Source organism: Stenella coeruleoalba (genome assembly GCF_951394435.1).
Source record: "Stenella coeruleoalba genome assembly, chromosome: 6".
In the NCBI taxonomy this organism is placed as follows: Eukaryota; Metazoa; Chordata; class Mammalia; order Artiodactyla; family Delphinidae; genus Stenella; species Stenella coeruleoalba.
The window spans coordinates 119840032-119863250 of record NC_137151.1 but is presented as its reverse complement, the minus strand read 5'-3'; the positions used below and the strand labels follow the sequence as shown (position 1 = coordinate 119863250).

The 23219-nt window shown below is 46.0% G+C and overlaps 1 protein-coding gene across 2 annotated transcripts; it reads left to right on the top strand.

The window, feature by feature from the left end:
• Positions 1–13382: 13382 nt before the first annotated feature.
• NCL (nucleolin) lies at positions 13383–22825 on the top strand. 2 transcript variants are annotated; one of them, XM_079923491.1, is made up of 14 exons: positions 13383–13549; positions 14634–14750; positions 15970–16432; positions 16817–17014; positions 17126–17212; positions 17396–17537; positions 18157–18281; positions 19220–19343; positions 19863–20020; positions 20515–20638; positions 20823–20956; positions 21488–21614; positions 21944–22170; positions 22342–22825. In XM_079923491.1, the coding sequence occupies exons 1-14, from the start codon at positions 13532–13534 to the stop codon at positions 22419–22421; spliced, it is 2124 nt and encodes a 707-aa protein (XP_079779617.1). In that variant the 5' UTR covers positions 13383–13531; the 3' UTR covers positions 22422–22825. The 2 variants fall into 2 exon arrangements, with proteins under 2 accessions (XP_079779617.1, XP_079779616.1); XM_079923490.1 differs by having other exon boundaries at positions 15955–16432.
• The last annotated feature ends 394 nt before the right edge of the window (positions 22826–23219 follow it).

Sequence of the window (23219 nt, the reverse complement as noted above, 5' to 3'; positions counted from 1 at the left end):
GACGCTCTCCATTTGTAGTACAGGTGGGCTCATTTGTTTCTGTTTATATTCCACTTTGGGTTGTCTCCACTCCCCCTTTCCCAGTTCCTTGTTGATTAAAATTTTTAAAAAATTTATGAAACACAGTAATGATTCTAAAAGTCGGAACTACACAGAGATACTCAGAGAAGTGTCACTTCCCCTATGTCTTCTACCCCCTCCTGTCCTTCACACCCTGCCTCTCCCGGCAAGTAAGCAATCTCTGTATTTATCTGTATTTATCACTATTTTTCTTTTTGCATGGTGTGTATTTTCTAGTTCCTCTTGTTTACGTGGTAGGTAGCCTGCTAGAAAAGCTTTTGCACTTTGCTTTTTTCACGTCACAATTTCTTGGAAATCATTAGTAAACATTTGGGGCTGTTATGTTGTGGCTGTGCTTACTCAACCGACGGTTTGTTTCAATAGTTTCCCCCGTCTTAGAAGGGGATGTGGAGGGAAGTCAGGCCGGAGAGGCAGGCAGAGGTCAGATCCTGGCCAAGGCCATTGCTTGCTGCACTAGTGAACTGGTACAGGATGGATGGGGATGAGGCCAGGGCCAAGGCCAGGGTGAGGAGACAGGGAGACCAGCCAGGAGAGCCTGCCGTGGCGTCGGCCTGGACCAAGGCGGGGTCAGAGGAGCTGGAGGGAAGGGGACTAATTGGGGAGGGCATTCACTTGTGGTCCAGTGGTTAAGACTCCGCGCAGGGGGTGCGGGTTCGATCCCTGGTCTCAGGGAACTAAGATCCCGCATGCCTCGTGGCCAAAAATGAAAAAAAAGGGTGTGGCGTGATATTAAGTGAAAGATGCCAGGCTCCGAAGCCCACCTGCTATATGATTCCACTTATGTGACACTCTGCAAAGGGCAAAACCAGAGACAGGAAGTGGATCAGTGGTTAGTAGGGAGTGGGTGTGGGGGGAGGGAGGGAACTGACTACAAAGGGCGTGTGGGAAATTTTGGGAGGGGTGGAAATACTCTGGATTATATCATGACTGCATGCGTTTACTGAAACTCACTGAACTGCATACCTAAAAGTAGTGAGTTTTACTGTATGTAAATTACACCTCTATAAGTGACTTTTTTTTTTTTTTTTTTTTTTTTTTTTTGCGATACGCGGGCCTCTCACTGCTGTGGCCTCTCCCATTGCGGAGCACACGCTCCGGACGCGCAGGCTCAGCAGCCACGCCTCACGGGCATAGCCGCTCCACGGCATGTGGGATCTTCCCGGACCGGGGCACGAACCCGTGTCCCCTGCATCGGCAGGCAGACTCTCAACCACTGCGCCACCAGGGAAGCCCTCAATAAGTGACTTTTTTAAAAAAATGGAAGCCTAGGGGACACTGATTGTTGTGGGGCAGTGAGGGGAGAGTCCAGAGGAGAATGAGGGCCCCTGAGCTGAGTCCTGAGACGCTCTGGAATAGAGGAATTGAGTGTCAAATACCAAAGGGGTCAAGTAAGTTGAGACCTAGAAGGTTTACTCACCAACAGTTGGTTGGTGGGGGAACGTTTCCCTTGGATGTGACAACCAGGCCACCGATGACCTTGACCAGAGCAGATATTTTCCCCCCATTTAGGGTCCCCATCTTCCCCATATAGGGTCCCCATCCTCCCCCCCTCACTGTGTAGGGCCCCATCCTTTCCAGGGTTCCCAGCAGACAGTGAGCTGATCAGGAGCCCCAGGAAGGCTGAGCGAAAGCACAGCAAAGGGAAGGGCCCAGCACATTTCTGGGAAATAGCAGTGATGGGGATCCCCGAGGCAACGTGAGTCCTGCCACCAGCACCATAATTTAGGGCCAACTGCAAAGTGAAAATGCAGGGCTCCTGTTCAACAGTTACTAAGGTTTCAAGATGGCAACAGCAGAGCATTAAACCAATCCCAGGGCCCTTCTAAGTGTGGATGGCATGCCTATGAAGCTGGCCCTGCTGCCACCTGAGAGCTGGGTTCCCAAGAAAGCACAGTAGACCACAGGATCTGGCTGGGGAGGCCCAGCCTCCTTCTCTGCAACTAGGACTCCCGGGCTTCACCAGAACCAGGACATGCTTCAGGGCTGCCACCTGCTGGCTATGTCAGGCCACTGCGCCTCCCTTCGGAGAGAAGGACGTTGGGTGGAGCAGGAAAAGCGGCTTGTTGATCTCCAGGTGACCCAACCCTTCCTTTCACTGAAGAGAAAACAGCCCCTGAGGGGCATTCCGTCCGAGGTCACACTGGCCATAACTGTCGCGCTTGAACCTCTCCGTTCTGTACAACCTCACAAAGTAGAGATGATACTCCCATGGAGATGAGGAAAGGAAATTAACAATTTGAGTTCCCTGGCTACTGTGGTTGCCTCCCATGACCCTTCTCTTGTCTAGGCACTACCCTGATGATTCTGTGGGTACCCACTAGCCCAAGTGCTGACCCACCTGGGCCTGGGGCTGGAAGAGGCAGCATAACCTCATTACCTGGCCGCAGAGTGGGCCCATAACCCAAGGACAGTGGAGGGGACTTCTTTTTGGCCGGGGCTGCTGGAAAAGACGTTTTCTAGCTCCCTCTGGACACTAAGGTGTGTAGACATGAGGGTCATTGCTTGAACTGCAGCAAGAGGTTTTGCCACCAGGATGAAAGCTGGTCTGAGCGTGAAACTGACATGGGGAAATGGAGAAAGAGAGACAAAAAAGCAAGTACTGGATGACATCTTTGAGCTACTGGATCAAGCCAGCCCTGAAGAGCTGAGAGTCAGGGTACCCAGCACTTTGCAGTGCTGAGAGCCAGTGAATCCCCTTGTGTATTTAAATAGTTTTGAGCAGCTGCTTGCGATGAAAGGTGTCTAATGCAAAATTTCCTCAAACCTCCATCTGTCTCTAGCCCCATCTGCTATGATCACGAGTCCTCAAGCCCTTCAGTCTCCCTTGAGTGTTCAAAGGCACCAGGCCTCTCTTTCCAGGGCCTTTGCACAGGCTGTTGTGTCTGCCCAGGCCACTCTCCCCTCCCCCATCTAGCTGACAGATCCCATGGGCCATTATGGTCTCAGCCTAGATGGCATCTCCTCAACGTTGGCTCTTCCTAATTCCGGTTCGCTCCAGAAACATTCGCTGAGCTCCTGCTCTGCCAGGCACCAGGCCAGGCCCACCTCTACCCCCCACCCCACCCCCCGCCCCTCATGGGGAGCTCTGGAGATGCAGCAACATGAATCAAAGGGTCACACTCATGTCCTCAGACGAAGAGAAGAGACCTGGGCCTGGAAGTGAGAGTGTGGCAGGATGACCTGGGGATTTCAAAGAAAGCCAGTGAGACTGGAAAGCAGGGTCAGGGAGTTGGGAGTGGAACTTCCTGTCGTAGGAGCACGGAGGTGGTGAGGAGGGTTAGGGTGCTAGATACATTGTGGAGGTAGTCAACTGGCCTTCCCTGTTTGCCAAGCTGCCTTCTGATTCAGCTTCCATCGTAGGTCTGCAAAGAAGCTGGTGCTGGTCCAATGAGAGCTGTATTTGTCCCTGAAGGTTAATATGTTTTTATATGGATTTTAAAATTGTGATACAATTCACATACCATAATGTATACTCTTTTAAAATGTACAATTCTGGGGTTTTGGTGGTTTTTATTTTGGCATTTTCACAAAGTTGTGTGACTATCACAACTGTCTAATTCTAGAACATTTTCATGACCTCAGAAAGAGACCCTATGCCCATCAGCAGTCATCCCCCATTTCCCTCTTCCCCTAGTCCCTGGAAACTACTAATCTCCTTTCTGTCTCTAAAGATTTGCTAATGTTGGATACTTCACATAAATGGAATTATAAAATATGTGGTATTTTGGATCTTCTTTCACTGAACACATTTTCAAAGTTCATCCATGTTGTAGCACAGAGAAGTACTTTCCTTTTATTGCTGAATAATATTCCATTGCGTGGAGAGACCACATTTTGTTTATCCATTCATCATTTGTTAGACATTTAGGTTGTTTCACTTTTTTGTCTACTGTGAATAATGCGAGTGTGAACACTCATGTGCAAGTTTTTTTTGTCATGTGTGAGTTTTTGTATGGACGCACGCTCTCATTTCCCTTGGCTGTATACCTAAGAGTGGATTTGTTGGATTACATGGTAACTCTATGTTTAACCCTTTGAGGAACTGCCAGACAATTTTCCAAAGCAGCTGCACCATTTTACACTCCCACCAGTAGTGCACAAGGCTTCCAACTTCTCCACATCCTCACCAACACTTGTTATTAGCTGACTTTTTGATTATTGCCATCCTAGGGGCTGTGAAGATGCATCTCGCTGTGGTTTTGATTTGCATTTACCTTGTTGGCTAATGATGTTGAGCATCTTTTCTTTATTCAGTATTTGTTATATCTTCTTTGGAGAATGTTTATTCAAATCCTTTGCCCATTCTTTAATTGGGTGTTTTGTTTTTGTTGTTGAGCTATACGAGTTCTTTGTGTATTCTGGATATTAACCCCTTATATGATTAACAAATATTTTCTCCCATTATATATTATTATCTTTTCACTTTCTTGATAGTGTACTTTGCAACACAAAAGTTTTTTTTTTTTATTTTGCTGAAGTCCAGTGTATCTCTTTTTTCTTTTGTTGCTTATGCCTGTGGTGTTATATCTAGGAAACCATTGCCTACCCTAAGATCAGAAAGATTTCCGCCTATGGTCTTTTTTTTCTTTCATTTTTGGCTGCGTTGGGTCTTCGTTGCCGTGAACGGGCTTTCTCTAGCTGCGGCGAGTGGGGGCTACTCTTCGTTGTGGTGTGCGGGCTTCTCATTAAGGTGGCTTCTCTTGTTGTGGAGCACAGGCTCTAGGCTCGTGGGCTTCAGTAGTTGTGGCACGTGGGCTCAGTAGTTGTGGCTCACGGGCTCTAGAACGCAGGCTCAGTAGTTGTGGCACACGGGCTTAGTTGCTCTGCGGCATGTGGGATCTTCCCGGACCAGGGCTCAAACCCGTGTCCCCTGCAGTGGCAGACGGATTCTTAACCATTGCGCCACCAGGGAAGTCCCCACCTACGTTTTCTTCTAAGAGTTTTATAGTTTTAGCTCTTACATTTACGTCATTGATCCATTTTGAGTTAATTTTTGTAAATGGTAGGAGATAGGTCTCCAGTTTCATTCTTTTGCATGTGGATATCCAATTGCCCCAGCACCATTTGTTGAATAGATTGTTTTCCCACTGAATTATTTTGGCACCTTTGTCACAATCAACTGACTATAAATGTATGGGTTTATTTCTGGATTTTCAGATCTATTTCTTTGATATGTATGTCTATTTTTATGCCACTACCACACAGTCTTGACTACCGTAGCTTTGTAGTAAGTTTTGAAATTAAAAAGTGTGTCTACCAACTTTGTTCTTTTCCAAGATTGTTTTGGCTATTCTGGGTCTCTTGAATTTTTATATGAGTTTTAGGATCAGCTTGTCAACTTCTACAACGCAGGCAGCTGGTATTTTGATAGGGATTGTGTTGAATCTGAGATCAATTTGGGGAATGTTGCCATCTTAACAAAATTAAGTTTTCTAATCCATGAACACAGGATTTCTTTCAGTGTAATTTTCAGTGTACAAGTCTTGTACTCTTGTTAAACTTGTTCCTAAGTGTTTTATTCCTTTTGATGCTAGTGTTAACATAATTGTTTTCTTAATTCCATTTTTGATTGTTCATTGCTATTGTATTGAAATATAATTGATTTTTGCACATGGATCTTGTATCCTGCCATCTTGCTGAACTTTTGATTAGCTCTAATAGTTTTTTGTGAATCCCACTGGATTTCTATATATAAGATCATGTCATCTGCACGTAGAGATAGTTTTACTTCTCTCTTTCCAAACTGGATGACTTTTTTTCTCCCCCAAATCACCCTGGATATAACCTCCAGTACAGTGTTGACTAGAAGTGGTAAGAGCAGACATCTTTGTTTAGTTCCTATTCTCAAGGGAAAAAACTTTCAGTCTTTCACTATTGAGTATGATGTTAGCTGTGCGTTTTTTGTAAATGCCCATTATCAGATTGAGGAAGTACCCTTCTATTTCTTGTTGAGTGTTTTATCATTAAAGGCTATTGGAGTTTGTGAAATGCTTTTTCTGCATCTATTGAGGTCAGTACAGTATATGGTTTTTGTCCTTTACGGTTAACACATTTTTAAAAGCAGTTACCTGTGCAGGTAGAGGAAAAGGAACCAGGAGAATGGGAGACAGGAGTGCAAAAGAGACTTTTTACTGTATATTCTTTTATATTTTTTGGTTTCTTGGATGTATTTCTTATTCAAAAATGAAATAATCTTTTAGAAAATTGTGGCAACATAATATAAAATTTACCATATTAAACATTTTTAAGCATACAGCTCAGTAGTGTTAAGTATATTCACATTGTTGTGCAACCTCCAGAACTTTTTCATCTTGCAAAACTGAAACTCTATACCCATTAAACAACTCCGCATTGCCCCTCCTCCCAGCCCCTGGCAACCACCATTCTACTTCCTGTCGCTATGAATTTGACTACTCTAGGTGCCTCATATAGTGAAATCATACAGTATGTGTCTTTTTTGTGACTCACTTATTTCACGTAGCATAATATCTTCAAGGTTCATCCATGTCGTAGCATGAGTTAGAATTTCCTTTCCTCGTGTTTATCCATTCACTCATTGATGGATCTCTGGGACCTTTGGCTATTGTGAGTAATAGCCAAACACGGCTGTTGAACAAGGGCGTGCGATGTCTTTCAGACCCTGCTTTCAATTCTTTTGGATATATACTCAGAAGTGTTACTTCTGGATTGCACAGTAGTTCTGTTTTTAATTTTTTGAGGAACCACTATAGTGTTTTCCGTAATAGCTGCACCATTTTCGTTTATACCAGCAGTGCACAGGGTTCTAAATTTCTCCACATCCTTACCAACATCCGGCTTTTTACAATTTTTATTTATTTATTTATATTATTTTTAAAAAATAAATTTATTTATTTTTTAAAAATAAATTTATTTATTTTTTTGGGCTGCGTTGGGTCTTCGTTGCTGCACGCGGGCTTTCTCTAGTTGCGGTGAGCAGGGGCTACTCTTCGTTGCAGTGCGCGGGCTTCTCATTGCGGTGGCTTCTTGTGGAGCACTGGCTCTAAGTGCGCGGACCTCAGTAGTTGTGGCACGCGGGCTCAGTAGCTGTGGATCGTGGGCTCTAGAGTGCAGGCTCCGTAGTTGTGGCGCACGGGTCCAGGTGCTCTGCAGCATGTGGGATCTTCCCGGACCAGGGCTCGAACCCACGTCCCCTGCACTGGCAGGTGGATTCTTAACCACTGCGCCACCAGGGAAGCCCCTCACCTGGCTTTTTTTTAATAGCAGCCATCCTGATAGGTGTGACGTATAAATTATCTTTTAAAAGTTCAGGTTTCTGAATCTACAAAGCTGAAGTCCAGACTCTCAACTACTTTTAATCTTACCTTCTTTCAATCTTCCATGAAGGCAGGGCCCTAGACCCAGCTTTGACCCTCCTAGACCCAGGAGGACAACTGGAGAGATGGACAGGAACAGAGAAGAAGGTCCAGTGGGGGACAGTGGGGATTCACGAAAGGCAGGGTGTCCCAGCTCAGGCAAGGTGGCCATGGGCTAGGGTTAGACTGGAGGACCTGGAAGCGGCTGCCTTGTTCTCCACAGTCTCTGGAAACCCATCAGAATTCCTGAGCTCTCTGTGGCTAATCCTGGGTTTCTCCAACAGCTGTAAGTCACGTGGGCACCACTCACAGAATCAGCATTTATTTATTTATTTATTTATAAAATGCAAATGTCCTTTTGTTTTTAATATTTATTTATTTTATTTTATTTTTGTATGCGCCGGGTCTTAGTTGTGGCATGCAGGATCCTCTGCTGTGGCATGCAGGCTTTTCTCTAGTTGTGGCACGTGGGTTCTGTCATTGTGGCGTGTGGGCTCTCTAGTTGTGGCCCGAGTGCTCATTAGTTGAGGGTGTGCGGGCTTAGTTGCCCCATGGCATATGGGATCTTTGTTCCCTGACCAGAGATCGAACCCGTGTCGCCTGCATTGGAAGGCGTATTCTTAACTACTGGACCACCAGGGTAGTCCCTGAATCAGCATTTATTGAGCACCACCTGTTCGCTGACACTGTGCAGAGCCCAGGGTTAAAAGTACAAATCCCACAGGACCTCAAGAAACTCACTGCAGAGTAGGAAAACAGACATGGAAGCATACTCACCCAAAGGCACTGTGACAGCTGGTGCTTTACAAGTAGAAATGAGTTTCCAACCCAGTCTGCAGATAACGGGGGTCTCCAGGAAGAGGTGGCTGAGTCAGAAGGTCAACCAGGAGGCCAGGGGTGGGGGGAGGTTGTCTCAGTCAGGGGAAGGAGCACGGGAGAGGGTGCAGGTGGGACAGAGGCCAGAGGGCCCGTTAGGGGAAGGCCAGTGGTTCAGTTGCCTGAAGCCTGGAGGTCACAGCTGGGCACAGAACCAGGACTAGGGTGAGACAAGTGAGGCAGTTGCCTTGGATACAAAGTTGAAGGCCAAAAACTCAGTAATTAATACAATGTTTTAATGCAAAACATGAAACACATATTCCGGGAGAGAAAACTGAATATTGTAAGAATGTCAGTCTTTCCAAAAGTAGTACAAGGAAATTCATGATGAACAAAATATCAAGTTTTAAATGAACACAGGATCAATAATAGTGTTGTGTAAGCCATAGTGGAGGCTGAGGCCAAAGAAATATCAGTAATTCTCATCCTGAGGGTTTTTAAAATTCGATTTTGTGTTCATTGTGTATTTTTCACGTTAATGAAAAAATACTGCACTGAAATACTACTTATCTTGATCACTCAGTTTCTGGTGCCCCTTAGATCTTGTTCCTGAGACAAATGCCTCGCTCGCCTCACCTTAGTCCCCTTCTCTGCAGCAGGAAGTGGGCTTTCATTGGTGGGCTGCGGCACTGGGGGTTCACCCTGCCGGGTAGGAGAAGTCATTGAAATCTTTTATTTATTAGAATGTGTTTGTATCTGTAGATTTAAAAAACTGATGTGGCAGGAATTCCCTGGCAGTCCAGTGGTTAGGACTCCGCGCTTTCATTGCCGAGGGTGTGGGTTCAATCCCTGGTCGGGGAACTAAGATCCTGCAAGCTGCGTGGCGCAGCCAATAAAACAAAAAAAACCTGATGTGGTTACACATAAATTAAGATGGGGGCAAGACTGGTGTCAGGGAGGCCAGTTCAGAATTGCTGCCTTAATCTAGGCAGGATGACGAAGCTCGAAGTAAGAAGGAAGCTGTGGGAAGAGTAGGGGAGCGATTCCAAAGACTCCCAAGGGCCAGGCTGTGGGAAGCCCCTGCCTTGGGGGCTGAGGGGGACGGTCGGGTCTAAGACTGTGTCCGGCCCTGGACTGGGAGGGCCAGTTGCTGTGTCTCGTTTAAGAAGGTATGAAAGACGGCGGTTCAGAGCGGAGGAAGCAGCTGAATTCAGTTTGTGATGCTTGGAATTTGAAGATCTATAGGACACCAAAGGGAGCTGCCTGGAGCCCAGGAGGAAAGAGGCTCTGCAGAGACCCTGATTTGGGCGCTGTCAGGGGACAGTCGTCCCCGGGAGGTGGAACCAAAACCAGAGAGGGTACCCCAAGCAGAGGGGCAGGAGGTGGGGGTCTGTACAGAAGGGAGTTGAGGCCACGGGGGGCCCTATTCTTCCAAAAGAAGACACCAGCAGACAGGAATTATCGTAATTGTCACACCATACTCCATTCATTGAATGGACATTTCCTAAGCATCTTTTATGCACCAGGCACTGTCTGGGCACTTAAGAGGCACTAAGCTGTCCTGGCAGTAAGCTCCGCCCCCCCACCCCCACCCCCGAGCCTACATTCTGGCTTACTCTTCTGTGTTAGTTACACAGGTACGCTTACCTTTAGTCTCAAATTGGTGTGGACCAAGGGGTAGCCCCTTCATTTGGGAATCCTCACTCAATCTTGTCCTCTTGTTTCTTTTCTAAGCTTCCAACTCTCCCTCTACTGGGTCCTTCCCCATAGGCTATAAGCTATGGGGAAGCTTGAGCTGCGACCACTCCCTCTCCCAGGAGTGCTTCCTCCAGGGGCCCTACACTTAGCACTGCCACTTTTCCATCCGCAGCAGTGTGGCTTCTTCCCCATCACACTTGCCAAATTCTCCAACATCTTTTAATACCAAATCCAGTAGACCCTCTCAGGCCTCACCTTATTTGACTTTTTTGTGGCATTGGATACTGTTCTTTCTTCCTTTTTTCTTGAAACCCTTTCTTCCTTGGCTTCCAAAACTCCCCTTTTCTAGCTTGGCTTCTGCCTCTGGGCCTTCTCCCACCCTAGATGTTTTCCACCACTGGGTCTGGGTCTGCCCAGCCTTCTCCTCTCCTCACTCTGGCTGCTATGCTAGGCTGGTCCCTCATGCCATCTGTGTCTGCAGCTGTGTGACCACCTCCATAGAGCCAGCTGCCTAAAGCAGCGGTCCCCAACCTTTTTGGCACCAGGGACTGGCTGTGGAAGGCAGTTTTTCCACGGACGGGGGGATGCGGTGGGGAGAGAGGATGGTTCAGGAGGTGATGGGAGCGACGGGGAGCGGCAGATGAAGCTTCGCTCATTCACCCACTGCTCACCTCCTGCTGTGCGGCCCGGTTCCCAACAGGCCGCAGACCGGTATCGGTCCCCTGCGGGTTGGGGACACCTGGCCTAAAGCGATGGGTATTTCTTATGCATGCATCATGTCCAACATTGAACTCAGGAGCTTCCCCCCAGACCTGCAGCCCTGCTGGTATCACTCCACATACATACACACACTCAACAGATAATGGAAATAAATGATCTGTTCTCCCTCTCTATTCAAGTCACGAAGTCTGTCAATAATAACAATAGCTAATACTGAGGGCTTATTACACATCTCACTTAATACTCGTAACAACCCAAATGTCAGGTACTATTATTATACGCATTTTATAAAGAAACTGGGATGACAGAGCAGGGTCTCAATTTAAATCCTAGTTCCTAGCTGTGTGACCCTAGACAAGTTAACTTATCTATGCCCCAGTTTCTGTAAAATTGTGACAATTTTTTTCTAAGAGTAAATGAATTTATATATATATTATGTATAAAGAACTGGAATAGTGCTTGTAACTTCGTAAGTATTATATATTAGCTATTACTGTTTTTCTGTCCCAGGCTGGCTCCAAAGCAAGGCACTTGAACACTAAGCTATACTGGCTTTCTCCACTGCTCCTTTTACCTAAATACTTCATTCATTCAACAAATAATTTTCACCACTACTTATGTCAGGCAATGCTTGAGGCGCCAGGAATAGAGCAAAGAACAAAGTCTGCGTTCTCATGGCTGGGGAAGGAGCAAACAGACAGTAAACAGACAAGAAAAATGCCAGGTAGTGGTAAGCACCTGCAGAGGACTCGGTTAGGGTGATGTGGTAGGGAGCCTCTGGGCGGCACTTTTCATTGGAGGGTTGGGGAAAGGCCTCTCAAGAGGTGATGTAAACTGAGATCTGAATGACAAGCCAGCCACGCCAGTATTTCTATAACTCATCCCCGTCACTTGATCATGCACTGCTCTCTCCAGCCTCTTCCCATGAGTGCCCCAAGCTTGCTCTGTGCCAAACTGCTTGCAAACACGGGGGTCTTACTCCACCATGCCTTGGCTTATGCTGTTCTTTCCGTCCCCCATCACCCAGTAAGTGTCCCCTTGGTCCCCATCCCAGAGTTTAAAATGAGAACCTCCTCAGGGTGCTCTCCACAGATCATCAGAAAGCAGGGTGCAGACCAGAGAACTGGCCCCAGCTTCCTTCCTGATCAGAGAGCCCCAGTGGGTAGCTGTGAGTTTTCTATTCACTCAGTCACAGGAGCCTTCCAGGAAGAGTTGCAAAATAACTTGATTGCTCGCAGAATCCCCACCAGCCCTTGTTAAAATACAAAATCCTGGGGCTTCCCTGGTGGCACAGTGGTTGAGAGTCCGCCTGCCGATGCAGGGGACACGGGTTCGTGCCCCGGTCCGGGAAGATCCCACATGCCGCGGAGCTGCTGGGCCTGTGAGCCATGGCCACTGAGCCTGCGCGTCCGGAGCCTGTGCTCCGCAATGGGAGAGGCCACAACAGTGAGAGGTCCGCGTACCGCAAAAAAAAAAAAACAAAAAAAACCCCAAAAACAAAGAAAAAAAATCCTGGGCCCAATGCCACACCTCTTTAATTAGAAACTCCAGAGGTGATTCTGAACATTAGTTCAGTTAGGGAAATATCATCACAGCTGAAGGGATCTTGGTTTTGTACCAGGCACCAGGTGCCCAGGATGTAACCATCCTACCTGGGCAGGCTCAAAACTGAAGAAAGTGCTCTAGGTTAAGTTTGACACCAATTAAGTTTTGCCACAATGACCCATCTGAATAATTGGCAAAAACACAACGCAAGGGCAATTTTCTGTGCTTCCGCCAACAAGGGAACTTTTCTTTGACTCTTTTGATTGACTCCTAGACCATCTGGTGACACTGATTTAGCAGCCACCATTTTAAAATAGCTGCTTTAGTCCCAAATAACAAAGAGGGAACTTTTGAGTGGCCAAAGGCCCTGCACTGTGGTTGGCCTGACCAAGTTCTTCTCCCCATCCCGCAGTTGTAACATCCAGTGACCACCAGGGTGTTTCCCACTGGTAAAATTACCTAGTGCATGAGGTTTCTTGAGATTAAATATTATGTTTGTGCGCTGCTCACAGTAAACCTCACAAACATACGCAACTGTCTATATCAGCGGCTCTCAGAAGGCAGCGTCAGGCGCGTGGGCCGGGGGAGTCACCAGCAGACAGGGGGACTTTCTGGCTCCCGGTTCGTTAGCGGGCGGGACGAAGGGGGTCCCTCAACGCAGTGGACCCTGAATTCCCGACGGTCTCGGGCTAATTAGGAAACTAGGCAAACTCTTATCTTTCCTTCCTCCAGGAGGCTCTGCGTGGAGTGCGGGCCGGGGTCGCGCGTGAAGCCTCCCAGGAAACTCAAGACCTCCACAGTCGACAAGACCCAGACACACTGGGGAGCCGAAAACCACCACCACTCCCCACCGCCCGGGAATTAGGGAACACGCGGCGCCAAAAATGTCCGTCCCACGGCGCAGGCGCCGCGAGCGCGGGCCGTGGATAGGCACTCCGGGAACCGCGCGCTCACGGCCCAATCAGCGCTGGCCTTGCACAAAGCGAGTCCCGCCCCTAGGCCGCCGCCACGAATCCCCTCCCCCCTTCTCTGGCCTCCTCTGCCCGCCCACTCCTGCCCGTGCCCCGCCCCGCGCCGTTCTCAGGTAGAGGCTCGCGATTGGCTTATGGGAGGGACGCGAACTCTGGTTGGTCGCGGCGGAGTCACGAGGGCGCCGTCGTCGCCTTTCCAGAGGCGATTACTGGGCAGGCTCAGTCTTTCGCCTCAGTCTCGAGCTCTAGCTGGCAGCCAAGCGTACGAGCTCTGCGATCAGCGGCCGCCATCGACGTTGCTTCGCTTCTTCTGGGCTCATCTGCGCCACTCGCTCGCCACACACTCCGCAGTCCTAAGCCGCTATCATGGTAAAGCTTGCAAAGGTAAGAGGCCTTGCCCGCGCGAGCACGGACGTCAAGGCCTGTTTTCCGAGGAGCGCGCGCGCGGCGCCGCCAGGAGGAGGGCCTGCGCGCCACCCCGGGCTCCTTCGAGGGCGCCATAGTGCGGGAAGTCTCGCGCGATTAGCTGGGAGGTCTCGCGGCTTTTGGCTGTGTGGTAGCGACGTGAAGAGCTTCGGCAGGTGCGGCGGATGGTCGATGCGGCGGGGAAGGACTTGGGGGCTGAGCGCGGGAAGGGGGCGCTGGGCCCCGGACGGATGAGGCCAAACTCCTGCGACGGGCCCGAGCGGAGCCCCGCCTCCTGACGCATGTGCCCCGGCTCGCGGCCCGCCACGTGGGCCGCGCCGCGTGGGTCCTGGCGCCTGCTGAGGGCCCCGGGTCCTGGGGCGGAGAGCGGCAGCCCACGGGGTCTCAGCTCCGGGCGGGCGGCAGGTGGGCTCCGGAAGGAGGCCCTGCCGCGTGCTTTTTGCGCAGGGCTGCGCGCACATGGTGGCCTGCGACTTACCCCCACGTGGCCCTGCCGGGGATGAAAGGGGCGGGGTTGATAACCTGGGAAAGGAAAACTTAATGGAAGACTAAAGGTTAAGACGTGGATTTGTTTTTTTTTTAAGACTGCCCTAATTTAAATTCAGACGAGGGTGGTGGGATTAGGTGCCACAACTTACCCCAAAGGCTTTTTTAAGGTGGTTTTCCCCAGGTGAAGGGCCGTGGATTGTTAGCTGTTACAGTGGTCCGACTGTAGGCGCTATTGAAAAATTGTGCCGCGATGCAAGGTTCGATTCTGGCTGGATGTATAGTTTTTAAAATGGGTGTGCTTAAAGGACGCAGCAAGAAGAGAGACCGTTTTCTTGAAGTTGCGTTTTTATCCTAAGGTTGGATTTTGAAGAACTTGACAGGAAATATGTGGGAAGTTGAGAATTCACCTGTGTTACCATTGGTATGAAGAGTAGTTTTTACGTTAATTATACTTAACAGTATGAAGAGCGGGTTCTGAGGGAGATGATTGCCGTTTTACTCTGAAGAATGGCCTGAAATGTGGGAGGTGTAATGTGTAATGCGTCTGTTTTAGGCCGGTAAAAATCAAGGTGACCCCAAGAAAATGGCTCCTCCCCCGAAGGAGGTAGAAGAAGATAGTGAAGATGAGGAAATGTCAGAAGATGAAGAGGATGATAGCAGTGGAGAAGAGGTAATTGTATATAGTTTAACGCAGAATTGTGTTAAACTACAAAATGGAGAGTTAAAAGCACGTGGTATTGGATGTCTGAAAATACTGGCAAAAAATAGGATTATATTCATTCATATATGATCTGTTGTAATGGTCCAGCGTTTCACAGAGTTTTTATTGACCTGTCAAGATACCATAAGAGTAATGAACTTGAGAGGAAAAGTGTGGAGTTTTCATGTGCCCTCTGCAGGGCTTGGTGTGATATAATGCAATAATATATTATTAGTTTTCCACTTTGAACACATTAGCCCCACATACCAGCTGGAGAAACAGCCTGGACAGTTAACTGTCCTGCGAGTGGCAGCTTTGAGCATTGTATTTAGGTCTGAGGTTAGCCTTAACAGATTCTTCTAGTCTCTAAGTAGGATTAATTGGTCTTTGTTATCCTGTATGGGCTTGGTAATACTAAACACTGTTAAAATGTGTGGATTGAGGGTTGCCACCTCCCGTTGTGTTAGCACTTAATTAGCACTCCCAGCTACTGTTGGCTAGCTGCAAAGACACCTAATTGCTGTATTTGCTCATGTTTCTTATTTAGAATTTAATATTTTATTTTGACACACATAACCTGATAAAAGCAATAGTCAACAAAATGTGGTTTTGAGTGTGACTTAAATGTAGATAAAACGACAGTTTTTTATCAAGCCAATGTGTTCACTCTTTGTATTAATTTTGCAACGATTGACTGTACAGCTTGACTATTTGATGTTCATTTTCTCTTTGGTCCTAAGAATGAACATTCAGTGAACTTTATTCCTCCACCCACTGTGAGAGCCCCAAATAATTTAATAACACTTAGCAGGTAGTCCTTTCTATGTGTAAGGCTTTTAATTACATATATCAACTCAATCCTTAAAGCAACGTATAAAGTTGAGTTATTTTCAGATGGGGAAACTATTGAGGCTTAAAATTAAGTTTTAAAACTTTGCCTAAGCCCACGCAGTGGCATCCAGTCTATTTTCAGAGTCCGTGTTAGGGTGTGCTGCCGAACTGTGACTTGAAGCGTACAGAAGGACATGTTACTTGACCCTGTAGTTTAACTTGGTAACATCTAGTGCATGTGGTCTTCATCTAGAGGCAGTGCTAGAATTTAGCATTCATTTATGGGACCAAGGCTCTCTTGAGTTTGGAAACAGGCCTATGTTGGTTTTTATTTATTCTTAAGGTTGTTATTCCTCAGAAAAAAGGCAAAAAGGCTACCACAACTCCAGCAAAGAAGATGATGGTTTCCCCAACAAAAAAGGTTGCAGTTGCCACACCGGCAAAGAAAGCAGTTGTCACCCCTGGCAAAAAGACAGCCGCTACGCCAGCCAAGAAGACAGTTACACCTGCCAAAGCAGTAGCAACACCTGGCAAAAAGGGAGCCACACCAGGCAAAGCATTGGTAGCAACCCCTGGTAAGAAGGGAGCAGCCGCTCCAGCCAAGGGAGCAAAGAACGGCAAGAATGCCAAGAAGGAAGACAGTGATGAGGAAGATGAAGATGACAGTGAAGAGGAGGAGGAGGAGGATGAAGAGGAGGAGGAGGATGAATTCGAGCCTGCGGTGATGAAAGCAACTGCTGCTCCTGCCTCGGATGACGAGGATGAGGATGACGAGGATGATGGTGAAGACGACGATGAGGATGACGAGGATGATGAGGATGGTAAGGCATTGTGTTGGGAGTCCTTGGGCTCCTGTTTGCAAGATATATTAGGGGTGAGGCGTGGGTGGTAATGCTGTGCTCCTGATGACCTGGGGTGGGTTAGACAAGCAGCATCCCAGGGTTTCTCTGGGCTGCTTGTGCTGCACTAGTGGTACCTGTGGTGCCTGTGAATGATTGCCTGCTCCTGAGGAACATGCTTCAAACAGCTCATCCTGTATTTTTCACAATGTAGAATTTTGCTTCCAAGTGATTTGTTAATTCTTGCCATAACAACTAAGCACAGTGGCATGGACAAGATTACATTCATTTTCCTTTGGCTTTTCCTAGGACTAGGAATAGAACTGGGATAATTCTGAGTTTTTGACGAGGTGGCTTCTCTTTCAGACTCAGAAGAAGAAGCTATGGAGACTGCAGCAGCCAAAGGAAAGAAAGGTCCAGCAAAAGCTGCTCCTGTGAAGGCAAAGAACACTGCTGAAGATGAAGATGAGGAAGATGACGAGGAGGATGAGGAGGAGGACGAGGACGAGGAGGAGGACGAGGACGAGGAGGACGAGGACGAGGAGGAGGACGAGGAGGAGGAAGGTAATCAAGTTATAGGTTCTGAAGTGCATTGGCATGAGCTTTGTTTAAAGGAGATGCTTGAGGATGTGTGGCTACTTGTGGATGACATAGATTGTTTGATATCTTGACCAGAACTTGTCAAAGAAGCACCTGGAAAGCGAAAGAAGGAAATGGCCAAACAAAAAGCAGCTCCCGAAGCCAAGAAACAGAAAGTGGAAGGTAACTTAGAGAATTGGGAGGTGGGAAATAACACCTAATAGCACAAGTGATGAACAGCAAAGGGACTTAATACTGAAACCTGATGTTATATTGCAATGTGCTGATGTGCTATGTACAGAAATAATTTGACTAATAGTCAAATATAGTGGAAAATAGACTAAGTTGAGTAAATTTTTTGTACAGCCACAGAACCAACTACATCTTTCAATCTCTTTGTTGGAAACCTGAACTTCAGTAAATCTGCTCCTGAATTGAAAACGGGTATCAGTGACCTTTTTGCGAAAAATGATCTTGCAGTTGTTGATGTCAGAATTGGTGTGTCTAGGTAAGTGTGGGGGAGCTATGCTGTAGTTCTGCACGATACTCGTGGGTCTGCTAATGCTTTTTCCTTCCCCTTTTAGAACCTTAGCCCATTATCCTTAATGTGAGTATGTTAAAGTCGTCAAAGATTAGACATTAATGAATTAAATCATTGGACTATAAAATTGTAAAACCCCCAAATTGAAATTCCCATAATTTTCCATAACTTTTGATATAGCACAGTCTAGTTTCTAATAATGAGATATGATGCTTATCTTAGAAGTAGCTATTAGACCTGAGAAGCCATAATAGTGAATGCTTTTAATCAGACAGGATTTTCCTATCTTAGTGCTTAAACACGTTTTTTTGGTCATCTGCTATCAGTTGTTAAGGCGCAGTGCAACTAATGAAGATCTCAGAGGTGAACTTGCATCAGGTCTTGGTACTTGGATCCTGCTCTGTAGCCTCAGCTTAAAAGAGCCTGACTCAGTTTTATTAGTTGTATAGGTGCTTTTTAATCCTTGTTTGCACCGTCATATTAGTGTTGCTGCTTGCCCAGAATATGTGTTACGTGGCTCTTGTTTGGTGGGTTTTTTTGTTTTTTCCTCCCACCTGTAATTTTTTTTGTCCTCTTCGCCTTAAAGGAAGTTTGGCTATGTGGATTTTGAATCTGCTGAAGACCTGGAAAAAGCCTTGGAACTCACTGGTTTAAAAGTCTTTGGCAATGAAATTAAACTAGAAAAACCAAAGGGAAAAGACAGTAAGAAAGGTATGTAAAGCTTTAGGTAATGATGATACTTGTTAATGACTATGTATCTAATCTAATGTAGACAAACCAGGGTAAGTAGTTTAACTTTTTTTCCTTTGGCTTCCTCATAATGTTGTGAGGATTACATGAATTAGAATGTTAAATGTTTACAACAGTGCCTGGCACTGCTTGCTAGACTTAATCAAAAAATAATTGGTTAGATGTACCTAAATAAATAGAGTCCTAAAAAAAAAAAAGATGGAGTCCTTTCCTCACTGGACCTAGAGCAAGCAGATCCCTAACTACTCCTTTTGCATCTTTTACCCTTCTCTGTATGCACTTGTCACATTTTAAGTGTGTGTTTATGATCTTTTTATTTTTTAATTTTTTTAAGTAAAAAAAATTTTTTTGGCCATGCCGTGCAGCTTGCAGGATGCTAGTTCTGCGACCAGGGATCGAAGCGTGCCCCCCTGCAGTGGGAGCTCTGAGTCCCAACCACTGGACCGCCAGGGAATTCCCTACACTTTTTTGTTTTTTAATGATATTTTTAATTGAAAAATACTGAACATCTCTTCTATATAAAACATAATATTTAGCCGTATTTTAAATATTCAGTGCATAGTTTGTTGTCAGCTGTGACAGCAGTTTGTTTTGCCACTGCTATATCTCCATAGTAGCAGAGTGCCTCCTACTTGTAGAAACTCTTTTTTTTAATTTTTAACCTTTTTATTTTATTTTTCTGGCTGTGCTGTGTGGCACGCAGGATCTTAGTTCCCTGACCAGGGATCCAACCCGTGCCCCCTACGTTGGGAACGCAGAGTCTTAACCACTGGACAGCCAGGGAAGTCCCTCAAAATTATTTCTTAAACAGAACTTTTACATTGGTCAGTCTTTGGTGATCTTTGGGGGAAGAATCGTCTTTTAAGCCATCCAGTTCATTTTTGTGTTTTTTAATCTAGAACGAGATGCGAGAACACTTTTGGCTAAAAATCTTCCTTATAAAGTTACTCAGGAAGAATTAAAAGAAGTGTTCGAAGATGCTGTGGAGATCAGATTAGTCAGCAAGGATGGAAAGAGTAAAGGGTATGTTTTGTGTCTACTGCAGTGTTTCATTAAAATTAATGAACTTTACTAATTTATAAAAGGAATGTTGATTTAATTTTCCTGTGTTTGTGATTTTGGGCAAATTAATTATTCTGTAACCTATGTCAGTCACCCATCTGTACAGTGGGGATAATGTACTTTAAATTAAGTGATAAAATAGTGATTTTATCGTAAGATGAGCTGATGTATAAAATACTATACATGTGCCTCGCTTACAGTAAATGTTTTGGAAATAATTGATTATTGTAGTGAGGTGGACTTAATGTGAACAAATTTTCTAGAAGTGTTTGGCAAACTTTCTGTAATGGGAGAAAAGTTTAAATTGAAAAGTGGAAGATGGCAGAAACCTTGAACATTTCAATTACTATAAAACAAAGGACATTTTTATTGTACTTATCTGAAATATGGGCATATTGCTGAGATTAAAAAACATCTGTGTTAGAGAATTAATATGGTTTTAAAAATCAAGTGAGTTCTTAATGTTTTTTCCTTTTGTAGGATTGCTTATATTGAATTTAAGACAGAAGCTGATGCAGAGAAAACCTTGGAAGAAAAGCAGGGAACAGAGATAGATGGGCGATCCATTTCCCTGTACTATACCGGAGAGAAAGGTCAAGGTCAAGACCATAGAGGTGGAAAGAATAGCACTTGGACTGGTAAGAATTTATAGGCTTCCTACAGGGTTCTGGAATTGATGGAGGGAAAAGAAATCCTTTGCATCTTTGTCCTTTATAAAGTTGACTGATAAATTGGTTGGAGATGTAGATCAGCAAGTTATACCTGTATTTGTAATTGAGTGTCTTGAATGAGGGTTATATGAAATCTTTGTACTAGAACACAGATAAATCTAGCTTCCTTTGCATGTTTTATACTGTAAAGGACTTAGATCGTGTGCATTTAAAAATTCGAATATGCTGGGAAGACACAGGGCTGTAGTCAGCTTACATCTGAACAGTAGGAGTGGAAGGAAGCAGCATGTAACAGTACATAGTAGGTACGTGATATGTTGAGTACCAGGTAGGGTTCCACTTGTATCAACATTGGTGTGTTAACTCTCCCAAGCACAGAGATTCTTTAAGAACAATGTATAGCTGTGACTGACGTTGGGAACTACTGCTTCAGTCTTAATTTGACATCTCTTTATTTGTAGGTGAATCAAAAACCCTGGTTTTAAGCAACCTCTCCTATAGTGCAACGGAAGAAACTCTTCAGGAAGTATTTGAGAAGGCAACGTTTATCAAAGTGCCCCAGAACCAAAGTGGCAAATCTAAAGGGTAAAATAATTAGTATCTTTATGTTGTCAGTTACAGGCTTTTAAGAGTATCTTGAGGTAAAATCATGTTCTTCTGGCCATTAGTAGAAGCTGCACCATTGAAGTGTTTGAAGAAAAAGGCTTGGTGGCATCAGAGGAGCCATGTGCTTGGTAACGTACTCTAAATGTTGACTCTTTATCCTCAGGTATGCATTTATAGAATTTGCATCATTTGAAGATGCTAAAGAAGCTTTAAATTCATGTAATAAAAGGGAAATTGAGGGCAGAGCCATCAGGCTGGAGTTGCAAGGACCCAGGGGACAACCTAATGCAAGAAGCCGTAAGTTAACTTCATTAACAGGATGTTGTTTGTGGTTGCGTCCTCAGATCTAGAACGTTTGTTTCTGTTGCTGCTGAGTAAATGATACTGGATATGATGACTGATTATCTGAGAAATAACTGATGAAATCTCAAGAAAAGTCCTCTAGATAGTCAAGTTCTGATCCAGCGAAGTCAACACTGAGCAGCACATTTGCCAGGGGTTTCTTTCTTGTATGGTGTTTGTAGCTGCCTGGTTTAGAACTACTTTCACTTGCTTGGGTCGCTGCTTCTCCTGTTTTCCATAAAAGATTCTCAACTGCTCTGGTGATCAGTGTAAACATGACATGGCATTTGGTCTAAGCCCTTCGCTTTAAACGTTAGTTGACCAAGTTGCTTTTACCCAGACACTCGAGGTGAAATGCTACTACCTTTTGCTAAGATGAGCATTCTTAGCCAGTAGTCAGATACTAGACTGCAACATGCAAGTCCAGCATGCTGTCATAAATTGTGACTTTAATAAAAAGTACAATTTTTATTTTTCCTTTCCCAGAGCCATCCAAAACTCTGTTTGTCAAAGGTCTGTCTGAGGATACTACAGAAGAGACATTAAAGGAGTCGTTTGACGGCTCTGTTCGTGCAAGGATAGTCACTGACCGGGAGACTGGATCCTCTAAGGGGTAAGTAAGATGCAGGGAACGTGTGGCGTCCACCAGGTGGAGAGTTCCCACCTAAGACGTCTTCTCATTGAGCTCCTTTCTGTCGATCGGTGACAGTTTAGGATTCGCACGAGAAGAAGAGACAATTCACAGAGCTAGCATTGTTGCCTTCTGTCTTCACAGAGGTGTATTCAGCTGTTTTGTGGGACATTCTGTTTCAGCTTTCCATAGGGAACTGCCCTCACCTGGGTCTTGCCCCAGCTAAGCGTCACCATCCAACATGTGGGAGTAACTTGGCATTTGTTCCACATGTTGGCTTTATAATGGGCGATTTCGTTTGGTGTTTTTAGGTTTGGTTTTGTAGACTTCAACAGCGAGGAAGAGGCCAAAGCTGCCAAGGAGGCCATGGAAGATGGTGAAATCGATGGAAACAAAGTTACTTTGGACTGGGCCAAGCCTAAGGGTGAAGGTGGCTTCGGTGGCCGAGGAGGAGGCCGAGGTGGCTTCGGTGGCCGAGGAGGAGGCCGAGGTGGCGGCCGAGGTGGATTTGGAGGCCGAGGCCGGGGAGGCTTTGGAGGTAAGGGGCGCGGTGGCCACCCAGCTGTGTGTGCCAGGTAGCCGTGGCAGTGCACTCCTGGACCTGAGCCTGCAGGCCCCGGTTCCTGCACCAGTCCCCACTCGTCCTGCTGGGGAGGGCATGGCTGGCAGCTTTGCAGCCACTCTTCAGTGACGGCTTGCCTTCCTGCAGGGCGAGGAGGCTTCCGAGGAGGCAGAGGAGGAGGAGGAGGAGACCACAAGCCACAAGGAAAGAAGACGAAGTTCGAATAGTTTCTTCTATCCCTGTCTTCCCCTCTTCCATTTGAAAGAAAGGACTCTGAGGTTTTTACTCTGTTACCTGCTCAATGACAGAGCCTTCTGAGGACATTCCAAGACAGTATACAGCCCTGTGGTCTACTTGGAAATCCGTATAGATAACATTTCAAGGGAGATAACCCTGTTGGTGTTGACTGGATATTCGTATAAACTTTTTAAAGAGATGAGTGATAGAGCTAACCCTTATCTGTAAGTTTTGAATTTATATTGTTTCCTCCCATGTACAAAACCATTTTTTTCCTACGGAGTTTTTTGGTTTTGTTTTTGTTTTTTTGCGTTGGTGGGTTATAAAGGAAAGCAGAATGTTTTATGATTTTTGCTTTAGCAACTTTGGGACAAATTAAAAGTCCTAAACTCTGGTGCCAGACTTGTACTTCCTGTCCTAGAGTGTTTCTCCTGGAATACACTGAGAGTGGAGAATGGCAAATCAGTTCTGCCACTCCAGATCTCCACCCCCTGTGAAAATGCTTATGCTTTGGTTTCAAGTATCCCAGCCATAAGTTTTTGCAGCCCTGTGTATGTCACGTGAAAGGCTCATTGGAAGTCCACTGTGGCCTTAGCCGACTTAGAAACAGGCCTGAGGGGTCAGGTGTCCTGAAAAAGTGCTTTGGAAAGAGGGCCAGGAGCACTTTGGTCCGGCCTTGTTTAGGTGGGTGCGAGAGCGAAGACTGATGAGTGTACTTCCTGCTGGGTGCGTGGGCCAAAACGGAGGCTTTGGGACTGTGAGGCTGGAGAGGAAGCTACCGGTCTAGC